The sequence below is a fragment of the Haliotis asinina genome, chromosome 8 (genome assembly GCF_037392515.1).
Source record: "Haliotis asinina isolate JCU_RB_2024 chromosome 8, JCU_Hal_asi_v2, whole genome shotgun sequence".
Lineage (NCBI taxonomy): Eukaryota > Metazoa > Mollusca > Gastropoda > Lepetellida > Haliotidae > Haliotis > Haliotis asinina.
Window position 1 is genome coordinate 19,466,617 of NC_090287.1, and position 24,416 is coordinate 19,491,032.

Below are 24,416 nucleotides of genomic sequence, written 5' to 3' on the forward strand. Positions count from 1 at the left end.
GTGATGACAGCAGTTAATAATAATAGCTAATAAACAGCTACTCTAATTCTGTTTGCGTCTGTAAAATATTTACTGGAACGGCATTTTAGGTTTAGGGCTGATTGAATACAAATCTTTCAATGAATTGATATAAACTGAAAATGTTATCAAGATATGTGTTCACTTTAGATATGTAGACTTAAACTTCGGTTGACTGTACTGCATCGAGTAAAATGCTCATAGATTCAGTCGGCAGGAATTGGAAATATGACAGTGCATATGATGAGAGTGGTTAGTATTTTGAAGCTGTTCTACATTTTCTAATCAGATACCATGTTACAAACTATTAAAAAAAGCTTAGAAGGAATGTGCTAGGCACCGATGGATATAACCTAAAGCTAGTTTTGTACCCTGTTCTTTATTTAGTGACTTACCATGGGATTGTTAACTCAGGCCACGATTTCATAGCCAAAAGCAATGATTTAAACTGTACATAAACTGTAAAAGCGTATATTGTGGCTAAAAACGACCTCCCAGTCACATTTCCAAATACTGACGGTTGATAATATTTCATGGAACGGTTTATGGAACAGTGTTATAAATGGATACGAATCGCCTTTTCGTCTTTCCTGCCTACCGGAGGTGACGCCAGTTTGCTGTGAAGGTTACAGTGCCATAAATAAAAACATTATTAAATAAACTCAACAGCATCACAAATATTTGTTTATTCTGGAAAGTATCAAAGGAATTCAAGACAGCCATGTGACATTTTATACATCAACACAGCAGTTATTGAGACAATAACTGAAAATAATTAATTTTCCCCATTTATCTGTCTCAATAAATTAAAAATTCATAATCATAAAATACCATGCTTTTGCGTTCTCCCTTCTTCGGGAACCGTTTAGAAAAGCTAGACAAAACTCTTGTTGTTGTCAAAAGAATCAACTTTAGATGGAACTGTAGCCCATAATATCGACTTGTTCTTGGTACCTTCAGTTGTTTGACCTAGCAGAAAGGACTGTCTGGTTTTAATTTTGAATTATCCTTACAAGAAAATTAATCTTACTTTAAATTCTCTGACAAAAATCAGTTTCCCTAACCGTGACACATATCTTTAAATTCCAGGAAGCACAATTCGTTTCATTTCCTTCTAAAACCATCGTCATCAGCTGAAATGTCATGACACATCCATTCTCTTTCCTTAACTGGTTTCCAAAGCACGATACAAATCAGTACATCAGTACAGAAATAATCCCTGTCTCGAAGGTTAACCATAATCCTGAGTTTAACCATATTCCTGAGTACTACAACTGAGGAATTACTGTCTAATTTCAATGATTTTGAGTTATCTTTTCCTGAGACTTTCCCTTGAGGCCAAACGAAATTTGTTGTTGACATTAGTCAAAAGTGGATTTTGCATTGCACTGAAATTCTATTGTAAATTCACAGAATACATCAATTGAGACAAACGACAACAGTACCATGTGGATTCCAAACTGACCGAGGGATTTTATTGATATTTTGACGAACGTATTTCAGTTCTGTCAAAATATGTGATATTGCTATTAGATATAGCACTAGCCTTATCCGAAGTTTACTGAGAATTCTGAACATTAATAGCATTAGAGCACTTTGTGGAGGTACGATTTTTGGACCAGTAGAAGACTTCCCCTACCCCCGATGGAAATCAGTTGTGTTCTCGTTCATGCAGATATGTTTTTTCCCAAAGGGTATCTTACAACGCTGGCTCAGAATTTGTTTAATCAAGGTTACAACATTCCAGACATTCCACGTTTGACGAATTGTGGTTAATTGAGATGGAGATGTGGTAAAACATTTGCTTGAATCTTGCAAAATATTTGTACAAATTTCTATGGAACTTCACATTACGTCCGTTACCACTCCTCAATAAGCAATTGAAACAGACCTTTTCCACACCCAGAACATTTTTCTGCTAAAAGCAGAGTCTCAGTCCATGACTATCTGAAAACATGATACAAACCCGTGTTTTGCCAATGTTTTGCGAATGAATATCGATGGAAGGGAGAAAACTCTATTTTTTCTTAGTGGCGTCTGCAAAATCTAGCGATGGCTACGAAGAGATTTGCTTTCATTCCAAAAAAAAAATTTTGACTTCGTTTGATTCACAGGTTGGCTGAAGTGTACAATCCGATACTTATGCTTCAAACAGTTCCAAATTAACGTTGAGGTGTTCGGTAAGATAAATACGTTGTTCACTGGTCCCTCAGGGGCCCACGGGCGGATGTACCCTCGTGACTAGTGAACAACTTATAATATAGACCTCGACTGCACCCAAGATCTTGCGAAGACTGCTCGACCAAGAACCACGTTCGCAACATCCGGATCTTTCATCAGCGTTGGCTATGTGCTACTGCCACCAAGACTGATGATTCCTTTCGGACAGATTCTGAGTTAAAATTTAGGTTCCGACTTGGGTCTTAACTCGTAGCGTTGCATACAGTTATTCTGGTTAATTGGGCATGTTGACTATTACAGTGGAGATGACATGGGAATATGTGATTATTTTCAGGGTTAGATGTTTTGTTTTTTTGATGTGATGACAGTAGGACCTACTAGCTACCACTAAGCGCTTGAAGAGGCATGTCAGCGAACTATTACAGAGCTCGTGTTCCTTATTCATAAACCCGTGAAGTTCCGGGTTGTAATGTGTCTGCAGAACCCATGCTTGTCGTAAACCAGATAGGGTGGTTAGGCTCGCTGACTTTGTTGATACATGTCATTGTATGATCACTGGATTGTCTGGTCCAGATTCGATTAATTACAGACCGCCGGCACATAGCCGAAATATTGTAAATTGCGGCGTTAACAAACCAGTCAATCAGTCCTTGATAATATGATATTACCCATGCACTTAGGCGTTTAAAATATTTAGGAAGAGGAAGAGAAATGTTGGCTCGTGTTTTACATCATGCCCATATATTCCCTTCTCTCGTTTTCGCTACCGTTGACAAAAAGTACAATTAACAAACATGCACGAGAACTTCCAGTTAGAGCACTTTTGACATGTGACTTTGATTTTTCAGCTCGTCTGTCTTTTGTAGAGAATGTAATCAGTCATGTCAACACCTTTCGAAAGTAACAGATAGCTTTGGCGCAGACCTCTACCACACATAAACAGAGATATATTCAATACTAATGTGGACATCGTTGTAGCCACTAGAGTGATCATTTCAGATGACATTGGCAACGGAATCCTTTATAATGTTATAATCACTTCGAGATGAGTTTTCAGTATAACATTAGGCATTGCAATGTATTATGCCAGCATCTAACAGTCAGTGACAGGCATGAATAAAACAGTTATAGACACAATGTGACAGCTCTTACAACTAGTTCATTAAAGACATCTCGTCAACAATGTATTTTTGTCTAAATGTTTTGCGTTAAGACGTTTTGTCGTGAAAACGAAATATGACACCTGATGTAATCACCAACATTATTCCATTTTTTCGGGGAAATTTTTCAAGTCATTTGTATCCAACACAAATCAGGATGAACCGACATGAAATGTGTTGGGTGAAAAAAGATGAACATTAAAGTGTATCAACATGATTTCGAATGATATTAGGTTAGCGGGACTCGCTACAAATGACATTTCTTTAGGAAATATTGACTGTTGAAATATTCTCCTCCTATTCTCGAGGTACTTACGGATATTGGCTAAAAAAATAATGCATACAGTTCTTTTCGTATGTTTGCTTGTTGTTTTTAAATGAAGAGATTCCCCCTCTAACATGTGCATCTATCAACTGATTGATCCATCAGGTGTATTATCCCACTTGAGCTCGATGAAAAATATGGTCGTCCGCCGCCGAGTTTTTGAGGCGTCTCCTATTCTCGCGGCATAACGGGAAAGGAACGTTATTAGGTGTAAGGACGGGGAATCTTATCGGAAAGGGCGGGAAGAAGTTACGATCTTTCCAAGTTGGTTACAACTCACGAATATTTGTTACATTGCAAAATTTTGATAATTCACAGACTTGGTCCACTTCCTAGTTACCGGTCAATGATGTAAACACCCGCTAAGTACCACGCATCAGCGATCTCGGCAGAAAATGTGTTTACCGCGAGAATAGGAAACCCGCGAGAATAGGAGACGGCCCTATATATTATTTTAACGTTGACCTTTTCTTTTTTAATTTAAAAAGCCGAAACGACTACAATCGACTATCGAATGATGGAGATGATTGCAGGAGGATGACCATGAGGACCCACAGACGTCATTGATAGTACTTTCAACATATATAATGCACATGTACTATTCCGCACAAAAATAGACTCAGTAGTATAACTGTAGCTTGAAAATCCGGGGTAGAATAGGCCTTCAGCAACCCATGCTTTGCCATAAAAGGTGTCTATGATTGTCGTAAGGGACGACTGACGGAATCGGGTGGTCAGGCTTGCTGACTTGGTTGACACATGTCATCGGTTCACAGTTGCGCAGATCAATGCTCATTGATTACTGGATTGCCTGGTGCAGACTCGATTATTTACAGACCGCAGCCATATAGCTGGAATATTAATTGCTGAAAGTGGCGTAAAACTCAACTCACTCACTCACTCACTCACTCATCACCAAAACGAATCATATCCGACCTTCATGTGCTAATATCATTATTGATCTCTTCACTGGCTAATGGGTGGTTAACGACCTTTCCCTCCGCTGAATGTTGCGCCTACTTTCAATTTTGAAATGCTTGTCTCATCTGAAGAAAAATAATATGTGACAAGACTGTCGACCGAGTAAAGGTACGTGTCCAGTGTACGAAATAGTTTCAAAATGTTGCTAGCCAGTCGTGATAACTATGCCTGAAAGGTACTAGCGCATAAAAATACTTCACCCGCCCGAAATCTGAGTGCAGAAACTATACAAACGATTACATGAATAGATGAGAATAAAGTACTGTCGGTATGATACGGGTTTCATCATTAACCTGCTAATGTGATAAACACTTTTATAATGCCATAATATTGCATGATTTAAATGTGTATTATATCTTAACAAGTCGGAGAGAGTGCTATATATTTCCAAATACTCCAACGAAAAGCCAGTCGAACCAGTGACTGTAGTGGATATTTACTGTTCCCATTTGAATATACTAGCCACGGACTAGTTGGATAGTTATTTCGTATACAGACAGTATCACTTAAGAACGATTTTAACGACAATGTCGTTCAAATAGCATGTCAGATGCGTAGTTACCATTACAAAAGAGGCCAGAGCTTACACACGATTTTTGCTGTTAAAGTTGACGAAGCTCCCAATATTAGCTAAATGTAAAGCTTTGCAACCAATCGGGCTAACACAAAAGATGGCTTTATTTCGCACCTGCCTGTACTGGGTGGGCATAAACATGTACCGATGTTAAATGATGTTCATTTATATCAACATAACTTCGTCTAAACAAGCCGTATCACGTGACAGTAATGTTGCCACATTATTGCGTCGGTGAGTTACAGGACGCGACAAACATTTAGCGGTTTTCTTACCCAATGCGAGGTAATTATCTCCCCTAGTAAACAAGTTTGAGTGAAACGAAATTTTATTGGTGTATATGTTAGCGTATAACCCAATCAGTGGTCGTATTTCATTGCCCGGCGATGTTTACAACATGGCGGCAAATTTCTCTTAAACTGTGGTGATAGGTGCAATTCTTCGTCAAAATATAGACATCCCTCAGCTTTTTCCTGCATTATTTGACTCCCTAGGTACTTCATTTATGTGTTTAAGAAGGATTTTCATTTGTCTGTTTCTATTTTTAGAAAGGAGATCAGTAAATAGCTCCGTATGTTCATGTTGCAGACAGGGTGCATCATGTTTGGACTTGCTCGTACTGTTCAAGTGTGGGATTATTCAGTTCGTGAATGTGTGTTATATTATCGGTAAATAAATGAGCAGACTAGCTTGACTATAACGCAGGCAGGTATTACTTTTTTCGGCCCTTTGTTTCAACGTGAAAAGGCAGTAGAAAGTGTTAATGACAACGTGTCTTGTATATATTTCCAGTAGATAATTATGGACTCTCAAAGCATTGAATTTTCGGAGGAGGAAATACAAGAGGAACTTGCACGACTAGGTTACAGAAATGTCCCTGAAGAAAAATTACGTGAATTCAAGAAAGGTACGGTATTCATTAGCCACATTCACATGTGTCTGAGATTAATGTATGATGTGCAAACGATGCATGGAATATTATTTTCTTTTTATCAAATATTGCTGTTACAGAGTTTTCTATGGTAACTACAGAGATGTGTTGCATTAGAGTAGCTACATTGGAACTTTACCAGCAGGAACCAGCATGGGATTATTGAATTTGCTTCAGATCAGTCAAAAAGCTTTTGCTAGTTCAGTGGTGTATAATTACTGTAAATAAGCAGGTACTTAGATAATTGTGTACCACCATGTAAATGTTGTAAATCTGTAGATGACATTTGCATATTGATATGTTGACAATATTTCTATGGAAGTGGGGATGATTTGCCAACCTGTTTATTGCTTGTTTGTAAAACACTCCATAATTACTATATTAGTGTCTCAGATTTGAGCTCTGTTTTGGCTCTCACTGTTATAAGTGATGATCATACAAAACATTTTGAAGATGTTTCTAAGGATTGGTTATAATAAAGATCATTGTTCCTAAGGCTGATAAATTGTAAAAATGTCATTTAACCATATTTATCCAGCAACAATCAATTGTTATATATTACCAGTTATTGCCATAATATATATTTCAGACCTCCAAAGGTTAATTCGACAAGAGCGCAGCAAGAACTCATCCTTCAACACCAGTGGCTCATCACACCCAGGTGCTGATGGTGTTGACACGTCAGCGTCTTCAGGTAACATGACGATGATAACCAAAAGAAACATTTTGTTACCTTGGATAAAGATTACAATACTGCCATGCATGCAACCTCACCTGGGCCATGATGATCAAAACTCTCTTAGTGCTCAGATAGTCAATTAGTCATATGTACCATACATTAACTTACAACTATGTTAATGCTAACAGAACTTGCAAAATCTAGGCCCTGCTCACTCGAATTGTAAATAATGTTTTTGTCCCAACTAAAATCATGACAAGTCATCACAAATGGATCACAAATTCTTTAATAAGAATTTGCTTTGACTACTGTTTTGGATCCCATTGCAAGGTTTGATGGATAAAAGGCAAATTAACCGGCACTGTCGTGGACTTGGTTGGCTGGTTGATCTTGTTGATCATGTTGCTGATGATGTCTGTATGTTTTTGCTTGTGCTCTGTCAAGAGTTTAAAGTTTGATATGTTCTGGTGAACATTTCTAGCTGTGTTATTGTCACCAGAGATATTATCTTGGTTTTACTAAAGTGGTAAATATTTGTAAGTTTGTGGCTGTGCATCCAGGGCTCATGTCATGAAATAGCAGAACTCTTGCAAGTCAGACTGTCAAACTGAACTAACACATTCTCCAAGTGTAAGAATACGTGGGTGATCACTTCAACCATAATTATTCTTTTGTTTGTTTTCAGCACATGGAAGTGTGAGGCAAGAGAGAATCCCATTAGAGGAAGTTTCTGACCAGGGTTACCTTGATCACAGAACTCACATGTATACACATGTTAGTATTTTGAAATCATAAAAATTAAAAATTTGAAAATTTTCTTATTAACAGTACTTGCAAGTATTATAAAAGGACATGGTGGGACAACCCATGCTTGCCATAAAAGGCGACTATGCTTGTGGTAAGAGGCAACTAACGGGATTGGGATCTTGGTTGACACGTCATCTGTTCCCACTTGCGCAGATCGATGCTTATGCTGTTGATCACTGGATTGTCTTGTCCAGACACCGTTATTTACAGAACACCACCATATATCTGGAAATATTGCTGAGTGCGACATAAAACTAAACTCAATCACTCCAGTAACTTATGCCTCTAGTAAGATGTATCAAACGATTCAAAGTGGATGAGATGGACATCAATTGTCACTCAGTTGATTGCATGACATTTTTATCTGAATTTGTGGGAGATCACTCATAAGTATGTGGTCACTAGTGATGTGGCCGTGATAAAGCCAAAATAAAGCTGGATGCAATGAAATCTCTATAACAGCAATACATTACCAAAAGAAACTAAAACAGTCAATAAACTATTGATGAACATCCTGATATATGTTTCCATTGGAATGTTGGTGTCTAGTTTTTATGTGTAAATGAATCTATTCAACTGTAATATTTTAGAGAGGGATTGGAAAGGAGAATAAATATGGAGTGGAGCCTGTCTTGAAGAGGCCTGTGACTGTTCAGTCCACAAAAGGTCGTGGTGACATGATCAGGGATGATGTATCAGAGACTGACTCAGAACGAAGGATGGTGAAGAGGAAAACATTAAGGTGACTTTGCTAATTACACTTTCAACCTGACAGTAATCATAGGTGTATCAACATGTAAGATACTTTACATCATGTAGGTTTGTGGCCCAAGTGTTATAGTGCTGTATGTATAGCTTTCTTAACCTGAACAATCATGATGCAATTAGGTTTCTTTGGCAAATATGGATGCTTAAAACTTGTGTACATAGTCATGATAGTGAACAATGGTGAAAGGGCATTGAATAATTGTCAACAAATAGAAATTGTTCGAAAGTTCAGTAATCATGAATTAATTTTTTGCACCACCAAGACTTATGTTCTTTGATAAAAGATGGTTGCTTTCGGTGATACGATGCCTAGTTAAGTCTGGAAAATGTCTAGAAGCAGCGTATGATTCACTTACAAGGCAGGTTGGAAGCAGCTTCTTGGACTGTTCAAGCTGAGGTTTCTCAGTTTCTTTGATATATTTTGCAGGAAAAATGACAAAGGCTCAAAGTTTATTGACGAATCCATGACAGAAAGTGATGCTGGTATGTCGTGACAGTTTCTGTGTGCATGTCTGCAGCTTATTGAATTTTAATTTGAGAATGATTTTTAAAATAAATTGATTAACATTGTTTGAAACATTAATATTGATTATAGAAGTCTGAGGAAATGTATGGATTTCTATGTTGTAGTTCATGGTATATTTGCTACCATTTGCAGTGTGGTTTGTATAGAGTGGTGAGGTTATCTCCCTTTGGTCAATTAGCTATAGCATCGTGAGATTATCTCCCTTTGGTCAATTTTGTGAAATCAGTTGTCATTATCAGACTAAATAAATAATAATTTTATGTATTTGAAGGGAGTATCATTGATGCCAATGAACGGCTACAGCGACTAGCCTTACGAGATTCAGATGACATTGCCTTAATCCGACGACCACATTCAGCTCCTGCAGATGTGAGTATCCCAGCAGATAGGTTGTCTTTCATAATTACTTTTATATGAAATGTTGCAAGCTTGTTCATCTGCAGAATATGCTGTGTTGACCAGGTAGGAAGTACAAGTAATGCTGAAATATCATGATAATTTTAATTCAAATTCAATCTTTTTGTAATTGATCTCTTTATGAACATGATAAAAGTCCATCCATTTCCAGTTTTTTAAAACTTATTCTTTCTGTTGTTTTATCTGTAGGCTCCATATAGACTATCACCTGATGATCCACGTCCTGCCTCTGGTGAGTGTCAAAATACACATCTCTTAAAGCCTGTGAGATAGGTTTACCACTGATTACCACTGTATTTATGGCATGGTTCTTCAGCCTAATTTGGGAGAATAATCCATGGAGATGCAGGTGTCAGATATTTACTGCCTTGTTAAAACCCACAAACATGGGTATGGTGCAGACAGCAGTCTAAGAATCATAATCGGGGCGAACTAGGAGGTTCTCAAGTGCTGCAGGTCTTCACACTGAATTGCATCAGGCTTGCCACACCATGTGGATAGTGATGTTGTCCTAGAAATTGGCATCAAGGACCCCAAGCATTGTGTCCATGAAGATAATGGCTGGGCAAGCCAGCATACAATCTCACATGCACATCCAGAATATCGAGCCTCAGTGGCAAATTTGTGTTCTTTCAATATGATGTGGAATGAGTTTGTGATGATACACCCAAACACTGCATTCCTCTGTCAGTTCATATTGAAATTGAAGTCTTATAGGGTTTAAGCAATCAGTGTGTTTCTTGGGATATTTTAATCTTAATTTAACATTGAAGTAATGAACCCATGTTACAAATTGTTACAGACTTATGGTCCTTGTTATACGTATCTTGATTTAGCACACACTATGCTCATGGCAAACATCTTTTCTCATTTAACAACTTATGAATACTTGTAATTTAAAAGTGGGAACAAAACATTGGAGGGAGATATTGATGACCATGTCTTCTTGTGCAACCTGTGATTGCTTTTGCCTGTCTGCTTACTCACAAGGTCTGAGTAATAATCGTTATGTTTACTTCAAGTGATCCTTCGAACGGCTGATCATCCACACACCCGCAATATCCGGAAGTCAGACCCGGTGGCACGATACCAGCAGTTCCAGCAAGCCTGGCAGACACAGAAGGCCCCTGGGGAGAAGGGGCACAAAGGCCTTCGTTGGAACATACGGGAACAGATGCTGGTGCATGAAACAATTGAGAAGGTCAGTATTTCAACATCATTCAGTATGTCAAATGTATGTCCTCATGGACTCGGCTTGTATAAGGTATATCGGCAGAAAGTTACATATACTCTTTTAGTTTGTTGGCTATGACCTGATACTCCATTGAGGATAACAGTCTGTATTGTGAGATCTGTTATGATTGTTGGTTATAACTTAACAAATGGAATTATGGTAATTTCTGCAAACATTTTGAGATTGTTTTTTTAGGAAATATTTTAATGCAGAGTAAGATATTTCAACACACAATACATACATGTTAGTTTGTGCTTGCCTATTTCAGTGTTTTCATGTATGTGACCAAGAAGTGTTGCACCTGAGGTAAAATTAATAGTCTCATTGGATATTCTGTGAGACAGAGGACATAGGTTGATGAAGCTTAGCAATTTTTATATCTTTAAAGACGTAACTGAAAGATATTGTGTATGTATTGGGCATGTCAGTAATTAAGCAAATTTAACAATTCTTCTTTATTTTTTCAGAGGCCTCAGAGAGTGTATGTTGCCAATAAGTATGTGGTGCCCACAGAAAAGAAGAGACAGACCCTTCGATGGCAAATCAGGATGGATCTTGCCCATGGCAATAAGCCTGCTTGTGGATTCTTTCATGAATATTAATTATGAAGTGAAGTTATCTGTGGACTGAATATTTGCTGCAACCTATTTGTAAGAAATGTGTCAAGTCATGAATTTGTACATGTTAGACTATTTACGTAGAATAGATTTGTAATTTATTTTTTAGAAGTTGAAGATGACTTGTAATTTGTGATTCATGATATGCAAATTGCAATTTGTGATACGACATGCACGTTCATAAGAATCAGTACATGGAGATACATGTGCGGCTTAGTGCATTTGAGTTGATTGACATTTTCTTTCAGTGAATAGATCCATGTGGCTTCTTTCTCCTACCTAAATTATGACTGCATTTAGTGCCTTTGGATAATATCATTAACACCTCCAGTGATTATATTTTTTCGTTTTATATGGTATTTGGAATTCACAATTCAGTGTTTTATATGTATTCATTCGTGATATGTACTTGGCGATTACATGCATTTGAGCACCAATAAATTTTGCGAATGCTCAAGTTTTTACAAAACAGTAAAAGACAAGAAAAATATATGACTGAATTGAAATGTTGTTACTGAAAACGCTTTTAGAAACTTCAGACTTGTTTTAGTTACGACTGACATTACACAAACCAACTGTGATCTTGTATTGGATATATATATATATATCATGTAAATATTAACTAGTCGATTGTGACTGTGGTTTGCTATTTGTACACAGTATCTAGATATACTCATTAACTTTCAGAGTTCTGCATCATGAGCATCATTTAAATCATTAATGAGATGAGCTGTTTTTTAATGTAAGTAGTATCGGAAGTTTGGATGTTGTGTGTGGTGCCATGTATATTTTAATGATATGGTGTCTGCATTTTGGAAATTGTATAGAACAGGCTGTCTTACTTATGTGTTTTTATGTAAAATAAATACCATGAATGCATAAATTCTCATTTTGTTGATTCTTGTTGGAATAACCATAAGTGACACTCACTAGAGTAAGATTTAGTTCGTAGGTTTCTAGAATTCAGCAAACCCCTTTAAAAGTGTGGGGTTTCCAGCAAAGGAGGAATTGGATTAGGACAGTTTATTCTGACAGGAAACTTATTCTGGAAAAGTTATAGGGTCACCACAAACAAAATGTAATTACATTAGTCATAAATGAAGAACCATTTGAAATTAACACAGAGCATATGATAACTTTGTCATGTAACTCTTCGAAGAACAGGAAAATATGACAAAATGTTCAGATTGTCATCTTGTCACCCATAGGCCAGGAGGTCTATTTGCAAAATCTGACATAACTGTTGAAAAAGGGACAAGTAGTGAACAGTGACAGCTGCAAATCTTCAACATTTCCTGACCCATTAAGGTCAGGGGTAGAATAGGTCTTCAGCAACCAATGTTTGCCACAAAGGGCGACTGTACTTGTCGGAAGAGGTGATTAATTTGATTGGGTGGTCAGGCTTGCTGACTTGGTTGACCCATTTCATTGGTTCCCAGTTGTGCAGATTAATGCTCATGCCGTTGGTGACTGGATTCTCTGGTGCAGCCTCGATTATTTACAGACTGTCGCCATATGACTGAAATATTGCTGAGTAAAACTCGCTTACTCATCATTTCCCTCTTCATCTTTAAGGGATGTTGGTGTAGCCTAGTGATTAAAGTGTTCACTCATCACGCCAAAGATCCGGTTAGATTCGCCACATGGGTACAATGCGTGAAGCCAAATATTGTGTCCCTGACAATGATATTGCTTAATTTTAGGTTAAAGAGATGTAAAACATTTGATCACATTCATCTAATGTTTGTAAAGGAAGCTGATGCATTCATGACAAAATACATGTCGTGTTTCTGCTTACTATTCATATATGTGTTGCAGAGAGAGACATATATGTGTATCAAAATATGTAGAAGGCATATCTGGTCCAGTGGTGAGTAAAGAACCTACAGAAAACATATGCATCAGTACTGTTACATGATACCACTTATTGCTGGTTTATGGTATTGTTATGTTTGTGACAGTGGTATTATCACTGCATATAGTTCCTGAATTGAACCTACTTGAACTACGTCAGAACAGTTTACTTATAAAGTTTATATTTACTTAATGGCAGGTATTGATCATAGCATGTGAACATCTGAAATAATTGTATGGTGTGCCAAACAGGCCAAAAAAATCATGCGCACATAATTATGGTATCAATATTAATGCCTTTCGGGTTTAAAATCATAGGTGTTGCAATACCTTTTGCCATGTGCATATAAACAAATCATGAAGCGCTGAAAACAGACAGCCACCTGTACAGTTGTGACTGACATCCAATGATTGAGGAGAAAACATACCACCACCTTGAGCAAGCACTAGCTGTGCGAATAAGTGCACCTTGCAAATATCCTATAATAACATAACAATAATGTGGACAGAAAACGTTAAGGTCGCCGGGTCTTAAATGTTTACCACTCTGGTGTAACAACATGGCTCTTGTATGATACATGAATTGTACTTAGTCATTCCCTTATGGGGAGGCTAGGTCATTGTTGGGTATATTTAACAGAAACTCCCTTCAAATTTTGTGTCGTGTGGAAACAAATCACAAGCAATGTTTGGCTCTAACTTTAATACCTTTCCACTGGAAATAATGGATTCTGGCAAGTTTCTTTCTGTCATAAACACCAGTTTCTCTGCAATGACATGCTTACATCAAACATCACAAGCAGATATCGCCTTAATCACATGCAAATTTCTGCAGCACCTCCAGCAATCACATCACGGATGTAACTTATACACAGAGAACATGAACCAAAAAGAATATGTATTCATAATTCATAATTCAAAGATACTTTGCTAAAAGATCATGAACCCAGACAGTACTATGTTGGGTGATAACGTACACTTTTTGCATGACATCACACATTTGACGTCAATGCGCCATTCTCGTCTACTGTCTCCTTATCAAATTTACCTTGTGGATTAATAGCAATCACTTCCTCACTAGTCTGTACATTAACCCATACATAAGGCATATAACTTGGAATATTTCCAACATTTGTTCTGAACTGGCCTTCTCATAAGCTGAAGACGTCACATAAAGCAGCAATCCCACTGCCCTATACAAAAACAATAATGCATGCAGGGTTGCTTATTTACAAAAACGTTTATTTCAACTGTATATGTATAATACAAAACACAATATACAATGTAAAATGTTCTAGATACATTGAGAACTGACACTGTACACAATTTTTGTCATTTAAATGTAATCTGGCTAGATGTATTTCAGTTTAGATGCCTATTGACTTTACCAGTAATACAAAGGTTTTGTTATTGTACTATAAATGTTATTTCACAAGCGTTCTTTTTATCTACCACAATTAATATAATCACTTCATTGCCTTGATGTTTGATACAAGTTGTCAATCTGACCCGCTCATTATCGCCATGTATACAATGTTGACTGTTAGTCCCATTTATGGAGATTCCTAATTATCAGGTTTTATAAATATTAGTTCAGACAGACAGTCTCTCTTGAAAGAGTGAAGAGTGCTACCAAGAAAGAAATTTGATGCCTAATTGTCAAAACAGAAATGCAATGCTGTCATGAAGGGGTGTACCAATGGTATAACTGCAGTCTGAGAACCATGACTATATACCATGCTCATATATCATAGTTTTATGAATACAACCAATAACAGGTGAATGTTAGCAGATATTCCATGATATATGATATACCGGTATTAAGTCAATCCTCTGTGAAATCAGGACACACATCATGTAGTAAAAGACATACATAGAAATCAGTTGTGGAAATTTTAAAAGTCAGTATAATATAGGATGTCCCTATATACCTGCAGAAAGTGTTTTAGCAATACTTAGTAAAGTATTTTTTAACAATGACATTACAAGGCATTAAATTGAAATAATCCTAACTACAAATGACTAGTTTTATTTAGTCTTACGAAGCCAAAGATAATAACTAGGAAATAGATATAGCTTTGAGAGGACATGGAGACTGTTCCAGCTTTCATACACTCAAATATCTAACAGTGACTTGTATTATACAAGCATACAGCTGCAACAATGAAGACGAGAAAGCACATGAACACATTCACATCTTCAAAAAACATACATATCTACAATGTTCACATGCTTTTATTTTACAGATCATTCTGCTAACATAATGTGGAACAACTGGAATCAGACAAAGAGGTTTATGAAAGGACAAAAACTGTGATATTCATATTTACAAATACTGTTAAACAGTCAGTTTTGAATGGCGCATTCATCACTGTAAAATCACAACTAGTTACAAACATTTTAAAGAACTTATTGAAATTTGATATTATTAATTGATACTAAATCCTGAAAATATATTGTTGATTTGTCTGAAATGTGGTGTTCAAATTTAGTTTTTGCATCAATAACAACCAAAAATAATCAGTCACTGTATGTGTCTTGTAAAATACCTGACAAAGAATGAATAAATTGTTAAAATAATCATAAAGGTGGTTAAAAATATCAAACACTGTATCATATCGTTCATTTAAATTCTTTGGAAAACATGGAAACAATATCAGAAATATTTAGACATATTCCCTATCAAAAGACTAATATCATTTTGGAATGCATTGTTTTGTCAGAAAAATGGAATATTGTTCAGTATCACTCAAGCATAAATGATTGGGTACACATTATGAAAATAAATCCACAACTTTTTAAAGCTCTCACAACAAAAATTATGCAAGGTTTGTATTACTGTAATAACACAACAAAATGTGTTCATATCTTGAACTGTTTCAATTATTTCATAAAGCAATTAGATGATCGTCTGATTTATACTAGTAGTCTGCGGAAATAAGACTTCTACAATAACATTCTTAACTTGCTGAACCTACAATATTGCTTGCTCAAAATGTAACGTAGATCCATGTCTGTGGTAACTGTGCAATCATTCTTTTGATGATTTGAACAAGGACCCAATACTTAACATACTAATAAGGAGACAGAACAAAACAGCCTTCACTTGGTTGTTTAGAATGCATTATACTTGTTTGTTTAGAAAGTAGTATCTAAAATGTCAGTAAGTCATGGAATAAAATTATGTAAATGCATAAAACAAAAGGAAATTAAAGCACTGATCATATAAAAAGTATGTAGAAAATAATATTAAACAAATATTTTGATTTAGTTGAAACAAAAGAATAATTTGACATTTGAAGGTTCAGCCAATAGTGTTATCATTTGTTCTTGTAATCAGTGTTCTGTCATCAAGACAGAAAATCTAACTCAACTCAAGAGCACTTTATGTATGTTCTGAGTACACATAGTATCAACCACTAACATCAAACAAAAACAAAATTCAACAAAACTTGTTAATTCGGTAAGTGCAATAGTCAATATTCTTGCCTATAAGGTGTTATGGAATATCTATAATGCAAAATGTATTTGCATCCTTTGTTAATATGAATATTTCCTTGAGAGTACCTGAGAATAGATTATAGCAAAACACCTCAAGGTTGTTACAACTACAGACAAAACGTATCGTATAGTAGTAAAATTAGATTCCTAATGTTATAACAGAACTTAATGCTGTTATACTTGATAGTTAACAGAACAACTGATTTGGTAAATCAAAACTAGTATAACACTTTAACGCAGTGACAAGACAATATAGCAAGAGAGATTTTAATATTTTTTTCAATGTAACAACCAAGAGTGTTTTCACAATAATCAAATTAAGGTAGATAAATTTTCATAAATCTCTCAAGTACACTGATGCACCTCACAGCAGATTTGGATTAGTCAACGAGTCTACAAGGATAGGTCATGAGTAAGACCTGAAGGTCAAGACCTCAGCACCGCGTTCACTCATTTTTCAGATCACATTTGCAATCAACATGTGTGGCATGGAGGAAATGGTCAGGATACAACAAGGGAGAGAACTGCTCCCTAAACTTGCCAGTCGAGTCCTCTCACCAGTCATGCACATCAGTTCTTCGTTCAACACTGAACATGTCCACCTTCATTTCTATTCACAAGCAATGCACTTTGATATACATGTGAGCAATTATCTGTATCTTGTAAGTAGTATGATCATGTATGCCCACATAATGATACATCAGATTATGGTCAGTTTTTGCAAAGGAGCTTTTCTGTTCCATTAGCTGCAATCATAACTGAATTAATCGCACTGTTTCCTTCAATTTTCTCCAAGAAGCAATCTTCATGACTACAAATCTGAGTATCTCAAACAATTTGTAGATGAAGTTCCTGTCTTACAAATTGTTAGTTTTGCATGAGGAGAGAACTCGTCAACCAACAGTCAATCATTCCTTGAACGACTTTACTATCAATATAAGTACAGTCTGATAAAACTGGGACAAGCCATTTTTATGACATCATCCTTCTTATCACAACTTATGACATTCTTTAACACTCCAAGAATGATGGCAAGGAACTGGGACTGATTCTCCTCTCAGACATACCATTCTTTTACATCCTTCTTCTTCCCTCTTTTGCCAGTCTCTTCCCCTTTACCTAACAAAGCACCATTGCCTTGTTGCTTTTTAGATTCCAGATAGGAAAAGTTCTGACTTTCATCCACTTTGTATGTTCCTTCATCTCGACTCCGAAATTTGTACAGTGCAAATATTAATATAAGAATAGCAACCAGAACTCCTGCTGCTATTCCAATGATGAGGCCTATGTTGACAGGAGTACCACCTCCATTGTTGGCAACTGAGCCCCCACTTGTCTCCCCTGTTGGACTAAGGGCTGTGTTGCTACCATCACCACCTTTAGGGTCCAGGCTTGTTCCACGGTTGGATGTTGAACTCATAACCTCTTCTGTCCGTGGTCTTGGACATTCGGACCCAGCACATGGTGTTTTCCAAGATGGTCTGAAGAGGAAGGCAAGTGCATCTCCATTAATGATATATCAATCAAGGGTTTTCAGTATTCAGTGATTCCAATGGATTTCCATATATTCTAGACGTCTACACAAAATAGACATTATTAATGCAACATGACAGCCACAGTCTATAACTTGTTACCACCCACATAAATGATGCTGACATTTAAAAAAGATTTTTTGAAAATTCTTTTATCTACAAAGTTGATGCCTACATCTTTGATTAAGAACTTATATCTACATACTAGTAGCTAATATTGACTTCTACACATAGATATTATAATTCAGTCTGTGATATTGTCTTGTGACTATAGCTGGATATAGTTTATGCAAACGATTGATGTTGCCTTCACAATCAAAGATCTATTTAGATGTTTGTCCTTTTCTATTTTTCACAACCTACAGAAATAATTTCAAATGTCAAACTATCTGTAACTGTAAAACAGAGACTCATATAACAGAACTGAGAAGCATTAAAGTGAAGATTTTTTTATACAAAGCTCACATAATACCTCAATGACAAACCAATCTGAAATTCAAACAAATTGGTCATGGTCGATGGATGGCATTTAGACGTGATGTACATAAAGGAGAAATTTATGGATGTCAACATATGGTGAAAGAGTAAGAAGATACTCTGAAACATCATGATTCTCATACTACAGAAGTCGACATATATAAATTTATCCCTTAAACTGGTCATTAATTTAGCCAGAAGTTACACAAAAACAAACAGACACTGTACTTTTGTCAATTACTCAAGACAATTTGCTTGCCAAAATCAGTAATCTGATTATACACTCTCCTACATAGATTGTACATGTATTGTCTTATATGAAAATAAAAGCATCTCCCACATAGATGAAGGTATCCTCTGCGTAGATGTGATTATATTTGTTTTGTTAATGGCATCCTGATCCCAAAGGTCTGTGCAATTTGAAACTGACCCTGGCAATCACTACCAAATGACCACACATTCCCCACTCCAACCCCTTATATAGCTACAGGTATTTTTATGTAATATGAATGCCAACACACTATGAAATATTAATAACTGTTTTTCACTAAACATTTCTTTAACAAACTTAAACCCCATCTGGGATTGTGTGTGTATTACAGGTGTGACAATACAGAAAATTCACAATACCGTACATACTGCAGTATCTTGGAACGATAAGATTCGATTCGATTTGATGCACATCACCATATGCTATCTTTAGTCATTTTCTTTTAAAGCATATATTTTTTACCAAGTAACAGTGTAAATTTTGACATAAACATCAATTAACAATTTTAAGGTCAACAATATGCATTACCACACGAAAAAAAGAATCGATATATTTATCGTCTGATAAAGTATCATGACTATCGATACTATGATATACTGTCACAACTCTAGTGTGTATGTGTGTGTGTACGTGTGTTTAACACAACTCACACTTTCATTTTTAAGAGTGGGCTCTTTCAGAACAAGCTGAGGCTCACACTTAAACAATCATCAATGTTTCACAATATATGATGTGTCTCAGTTGTGATTGCCGGAGTTAGCGTCGATGCATCAGCAAAGTAGAATCAGGTTGTAATTCGGGGGTATGTATTCAAATACCCGATGCCCATTGAACTTTGAATGACACAGCTGTATTTATTCACAAAATTATACACATATTTGATGGACTAGAAGTCATACTTCCAGATTCAGTTGGTGGTAAGTAACGGAGAAAACCTTACTTTTTCGTAGTGGTTGTTGGTGGTGCCGGTGTAGTTTTGATGATGATAGTTGGAGTGATGATGTCGTCTTCTGTGCCAGAGCCAACTGAGGTGCAATCATCTTCATCATCACTGTGGCACCCTGGTCCCGATCCAGAAAATATTATGTCATCTGTCACTCCAAGCTTTGGTGTTGTTTGCTGTAGAACAAAACAAATGGGAACATCTAAATGAATGGAAGTCAAATGGTCATCACTTGTGCAGAAATCATAATTGTTCCATATGTCTGCTGTAAGCATATCATTAATAATTTGATCAGCTAACTTCCTTGGTCTGCATTTATATCATATAAAGCATACTTCTTATACGTATATATGTTAATAACAAATTCCAAAAATATTACTAGCATAATTTCTTTCCATCACTGACCACAGATAGGTATATCGATTTGTCAGTTTTCTCATTTTACTTTACTATAGAAATCCTATTTTGTATAGAATCTCTGATCTGTAAGACAAATATATTCAATAGTTAGTAAGTGAACATGACTATTGATTCACATATGGTGCATGTATTCAAATAAGGTGCCATGAAGACAAGACCATAGACACTCACAGTAAAGGTTCTAGAGCACCAACCATGAATAAATAGTACACAGACTGAAAGAAAACTAACACACTAAGAATTGAAAAAAGTTTATTTGAAGATGCATATTACACTAGCATGCCAATATTGTGCCACAATGTACATTCATATGTATATGAATATATTTACTGCTGTTACCATGGTTACATTGCAAAATCTATTGGCATACTCATTTCAAACGAATACAGACTTTTCAGACTTTCAAGATCTTAAATATTTAGAGGATAATATTTTGCGATAAATACAGTGCCGTACTGATAGATGTGCAATAATTTTTAAAAATCTTAAGTAATAATGCTGGTATGGATGAACACCTGTTTGTCTTAATTTCCAATTTCACAGAACAAGATTATGGCTTGCAGTTCAGAACTCAAACTTCTTTTCAGAATTACTGACAAACTGTATGAAATGAGAATGTCCAGTTCATACTGATACCATTGTATCTCCTCTTAGATATTTCCATAAAATATCTTAGAATAATATATTGAAAAATGCTTCATGACTGCTTAAACATAGCTCATAAAAATCAAATTGATACATTTTCATAAACATGTATACAAGACACTGTCTTTGGAAAACTGAGATTGATATACATATACATAAAATGTTTCAAAATGTAAATAAATGAGTATCACTCTGCAGCTTTGCACATGCATCAATTCACAAAACGAAGCAGCTAAAGCCACAAAAAGACTACATCTTAACCTTTAGCCTGCAAGATGCATACCACACAGAACAGACTTAAAACTTATTTTAAATGTCAATAATTAATTCCTTCCATAACTTTTACATTTACTGTTCCTGAATATCATGAATAATTTTTATTAGCGTTCTAAAGGTGAACATTTTGTACACCTACATGCTTTCTTGCCAAGTTACATATACACAAAGCCAATATATACAGTCCCCTTCCATCCATTTGAATTAATAAAAGATGGAAGAATATTATAAATGAAATGTCAAATATAATGTAAAACATTTAAGATAATTGTCATATACAAAAATGGCCAATATTTGAAGACCAAATACTAACTAAAGACTCTATATACCAGAAAACATCTTCAATCTCCAATTCATGCCCAGATATGAAGATAAAATACCATAAAAGATGATGTGGGTCCAATTGTACTCAACAGCCCAGCCATTCTGTTTGTCCAAACAAAGTGGCGAGATGTGTCTTCAGTTCGGTTCTTTGATAATGGTGTTTGGACTTCGTTGTCTTTGGACTTGAATACCAAAACTTTGGTAACACTAGAAGTCTCAGGTTCCTCCTCTGGTTCTTTGTGAGTTGTTGATGGTGGGTCTGACATTAATAATGTTGTAATGATTTCTGTACTTGTATCATAATCTGAGTAATCCTCTGCGTCAATCTCAGGCGTGTCACTGCCACTTCCTTCCTGAAAACGATGACCTTCCATGTCCACAAAACTTCCCCCGGCTTCAAAATGGCAGGTTCCTTCTTCTGATAAGACTCTTTCAGGAATATTAGATGCAATCTGTTCCCGTTGACGCCAGTCAGGGGTTGTACCCTTTCGTCCATGGGTTCTTTGATTCCGTGACTTTCCCACTTCCCAGGCCTTTTTCACGGAATTGTCATCTGGATCCCTGTCTCCCAATACAAGCATCCGAAACTGTCTACTGGACAAGTTCCTGTCTCTATGCCTATGTTTTCTATGTGAATGTCGAAGTCTGTTGTTGCTGACAATTTCACCATTGTCTATAATGGATCGTTTCTGATATGCTTTCACATTACTTGATGGAGGTATGGTGACTTGTGAATACTTGGTCCATGGTTCACCATTTTCAGTTAGCTTGAAATTGATGCAATGAAGTTCATATTAGCTTAAGCTTAATATCATGCTCATTATTATAGATTTAAATTTTTTTCCTTTTCTACAGACCCAAAAACCTTTATGAAATTCAATATTATTTGAACTCCTTGTGAAGATTTGATTACTTTCCCTAATATCTAATAATTTCTAAACACATATCAATGATATAATCAGAATTCTGCAGTCAGTTCCAATTTTGACAGAGGTCTCTTGTAATATGTAAGTAGTTTTGTCACATTGGTATATTGCAATGTTACAGTTCCAATAGTTTGATTTGATATTCATCAGATATTAATTCATATATGTCTGCAAATATTATTGATTCATTAGAGGCTCTGCCAAGGTATTATTGTACTTCTAAATCTACAGAATGTAAGAAGTCCTTTACAACAATACTTCACCAGCTAAGGAAGGAATGACATTCTTTCCTGCTCGTAACTTCATCAAGAAATATCTTCCATTTATAGCAACACAGATCAATAATTCATTTCATTTGCTCTACCTTACTCCCTGTATGACTTGCTCTGATCAAACTGTTACAGCAGCAGTTTCACAAAAAGGTGAAGAATGACTGTTAATGGCCCTCTGTAGAAGGTCTCAACATATGGTAAAAACAGTTTTAATGGAAAGGTTTAAAATTAATCAAAGAAAGTAGCAGACATTTTTCTTCCAGACCTAACATGTCTTCACTGAAATGATATTTGATTCATAATATTTCACAAACAATTAAGTCTTAACCGATACTGCATAAAAAATCTTATCCTATTTCTTTTTTTTGAATTGCAATACAAACATGTAACTTGGTTTGGGTTTAAACACAAAAGCATGTTGTGGCTTTTCTACATTAAATACAGTACATGTAATCAGCAAACTGCCTGACTGGAGATCTGGTAAACATTCTCAATACGTTCATTAGTGTAGAATGTCCTTACTAAACTATTGGCTTACCAGCATAACAAGATTATGTTACATGATTATTTAATGTAGCTCCACTATTCTGTTTTAAGCTACAACCAATTAGCCATAAATGATCAAACTAGAGCATCCCAGCTCAATCTTGAAAGAAAAGTTATTAAATTACTGATACATCATTCAGTGATTTTCTTAAAGAAAATGTTAAGCCATTCAACACACCACCTCCTGGTGTAATTATTTTTGTCTTTTTTTTTAATATCTGAATTAAGTGAAGTTAACAGAACTATTAATGGATTATATTGATTAGTTTTAGCAAATGGAAATAATTACAGTTCATAACAATAACAAGTGTTCAATTCAATGATGAATTATTCCACAAAGACTAACATGTAACAACAACAAATACGAACAAATATAACTGTGATCAATGGATCATCACACCATGGCCTGATGCTAGGAAGGTTTGATGGTCGAACAACTGCTACACAATTCACGTCTGCAATTGCACTCTTTAGGAATTAACTCTAGACAACCACTAGAGGTTATAACGTCATTAATTCCATCAGTGGACAACAGTTAAAACAATATTGGGCAAGAAATCCCTTCCTGAAACGAAGACTGTTTGAAATGCTACACACGTATTGATTTTTCCGCCTCCTCCCTGTGATCTATGTCATGGTAGTCTTTCCATCACAGAACTTGCAGTTATGTGAAATGAACACGAAATTGAAAAATATAACAGATACATATGGCTACAGTGAAACGAAATCTGAACCTAGGCCATTCAGTGTGGAAGACACAAACATTGGCAACATTACCTTGATACACATGATAAGGCAAATGATGATAGGAGAAGAAGGTTTCAACATCGTGATCTCTCAGTCCTGATAGGCTAGTGTACTGCCAGGGAACTGTAGGAATTTCCAAAAGCTCTCTTTTGAGCTAAATCGGCAATTAGAAGAGTCCACTCTGAGTGAGACACACAAAGCTTGTTGATGTATCGTCAACAGGCGCCAAGTACAAGGTAAGGACAAGCCTCCAGCTTGTGTATGTGGTAGGACAGTCCACAATTAGACTACCCCACTGCTGCTGCCAGTACAGGTTGACACTGAGTCTCTGAATCACAATGCTTATGAATATTTCACAATCAAAATGATAATGCGAGAATGGCAACTTCTTTAGAAAGAGCTACCTACCTAAGACAACATGTTGCATCAATAATTCACTACTGGAGATGGCCATGGATTTCTAC

The 24,416-nt window shown here is 36.0% G+C and overlaps 3 protein-coding genes across 10 annotated transcripts in view; 1 reads left to right on the forward strand and 2 right to left on the reverse strand.

Moving 5' to 3' along the window:
* The first annotated feature begins 5,556 nt into the window (after positions 1 to 5,556).
* On the forward strand, positions 5,557 to 12,101 carry LOC137293819 (centriolar and ciliogenesis-associated protein HYSL1-like). The gene is made up of 10 exons (XM_067824576.1): positions 5,557 to 5,733; positions 6,032 to 6,146; positions 6,760 to 6,864; positions 7,535 to 7,623; positions 8,247 to 8,398; positions 8,852 to 8,907; positions 9,222 to 9,319; positions 9,557 to 9,599; positions 10,390 to 10,568; positions 11,069 to 12,101. The coding sequence occupies exons 2-10, from the start codon at positions 6,041 to 6,043 to the stop codon at positions 11,201 to 11,203; spliced, it is 963 nt and encodes a 320-aa protein (XP_067680677.1). The 5' UTR covers positions 5,557 to 5,733; positions 6,032 to 6,040; the 3' UTR covers positions 11,204 to 12,101.
* Positions 12,102 to 14,292: 2,191 nt separating this feature from the next.
* LOC137295072 (neurexin 1-like) overlaps positions 14,293 to 24,416 on the reverse strand; it is a 168,183-nt gene continuing 158,059 nt past the window's right edge. For all 8 annotated transcript variants that reach the window (XM_067826351.1, XM_067826347.1, XM_067826348.1 and 5 more), the window contains 2 exons: positions 19,794 to 19,972; positions 14,293 to 18,054 (listed from right to left, as the gene is read on the reverse strand). In XM_067826351.1, coding sequence (XP_067682452.1) covers positions 17,631 to 18,054; positions 19,794 to 19,972 — 603 coding nt within the window. In that variant the 3' untranslated portion in view covers positions 14,293 to 17,630. The remainder of the gene's footprint in view (positions 18,055 to 19,793; positions 19,973 to 24,416) is intronic.
* LOC137294216 (uncharacterized) lies at positions 21,414 to 24,033 on the reverse strand. Its single transcript, XM_067825212.1, has 2 exons — positions 23,983 to 24,033; positions 21,414 to 22,228 (listed from the first exon to the last, which is right to left on the reverse strand). The coding sequence occupies exons 1-2, from the start codon at positions 24,031 to 24,033 to the stop codon at positions 21,491 to 21,493; spliced, it is 789 nt and encodes a 262-aa protein (XP_067681313.1). The 3' UTR covers positions 21,414 to 21,490.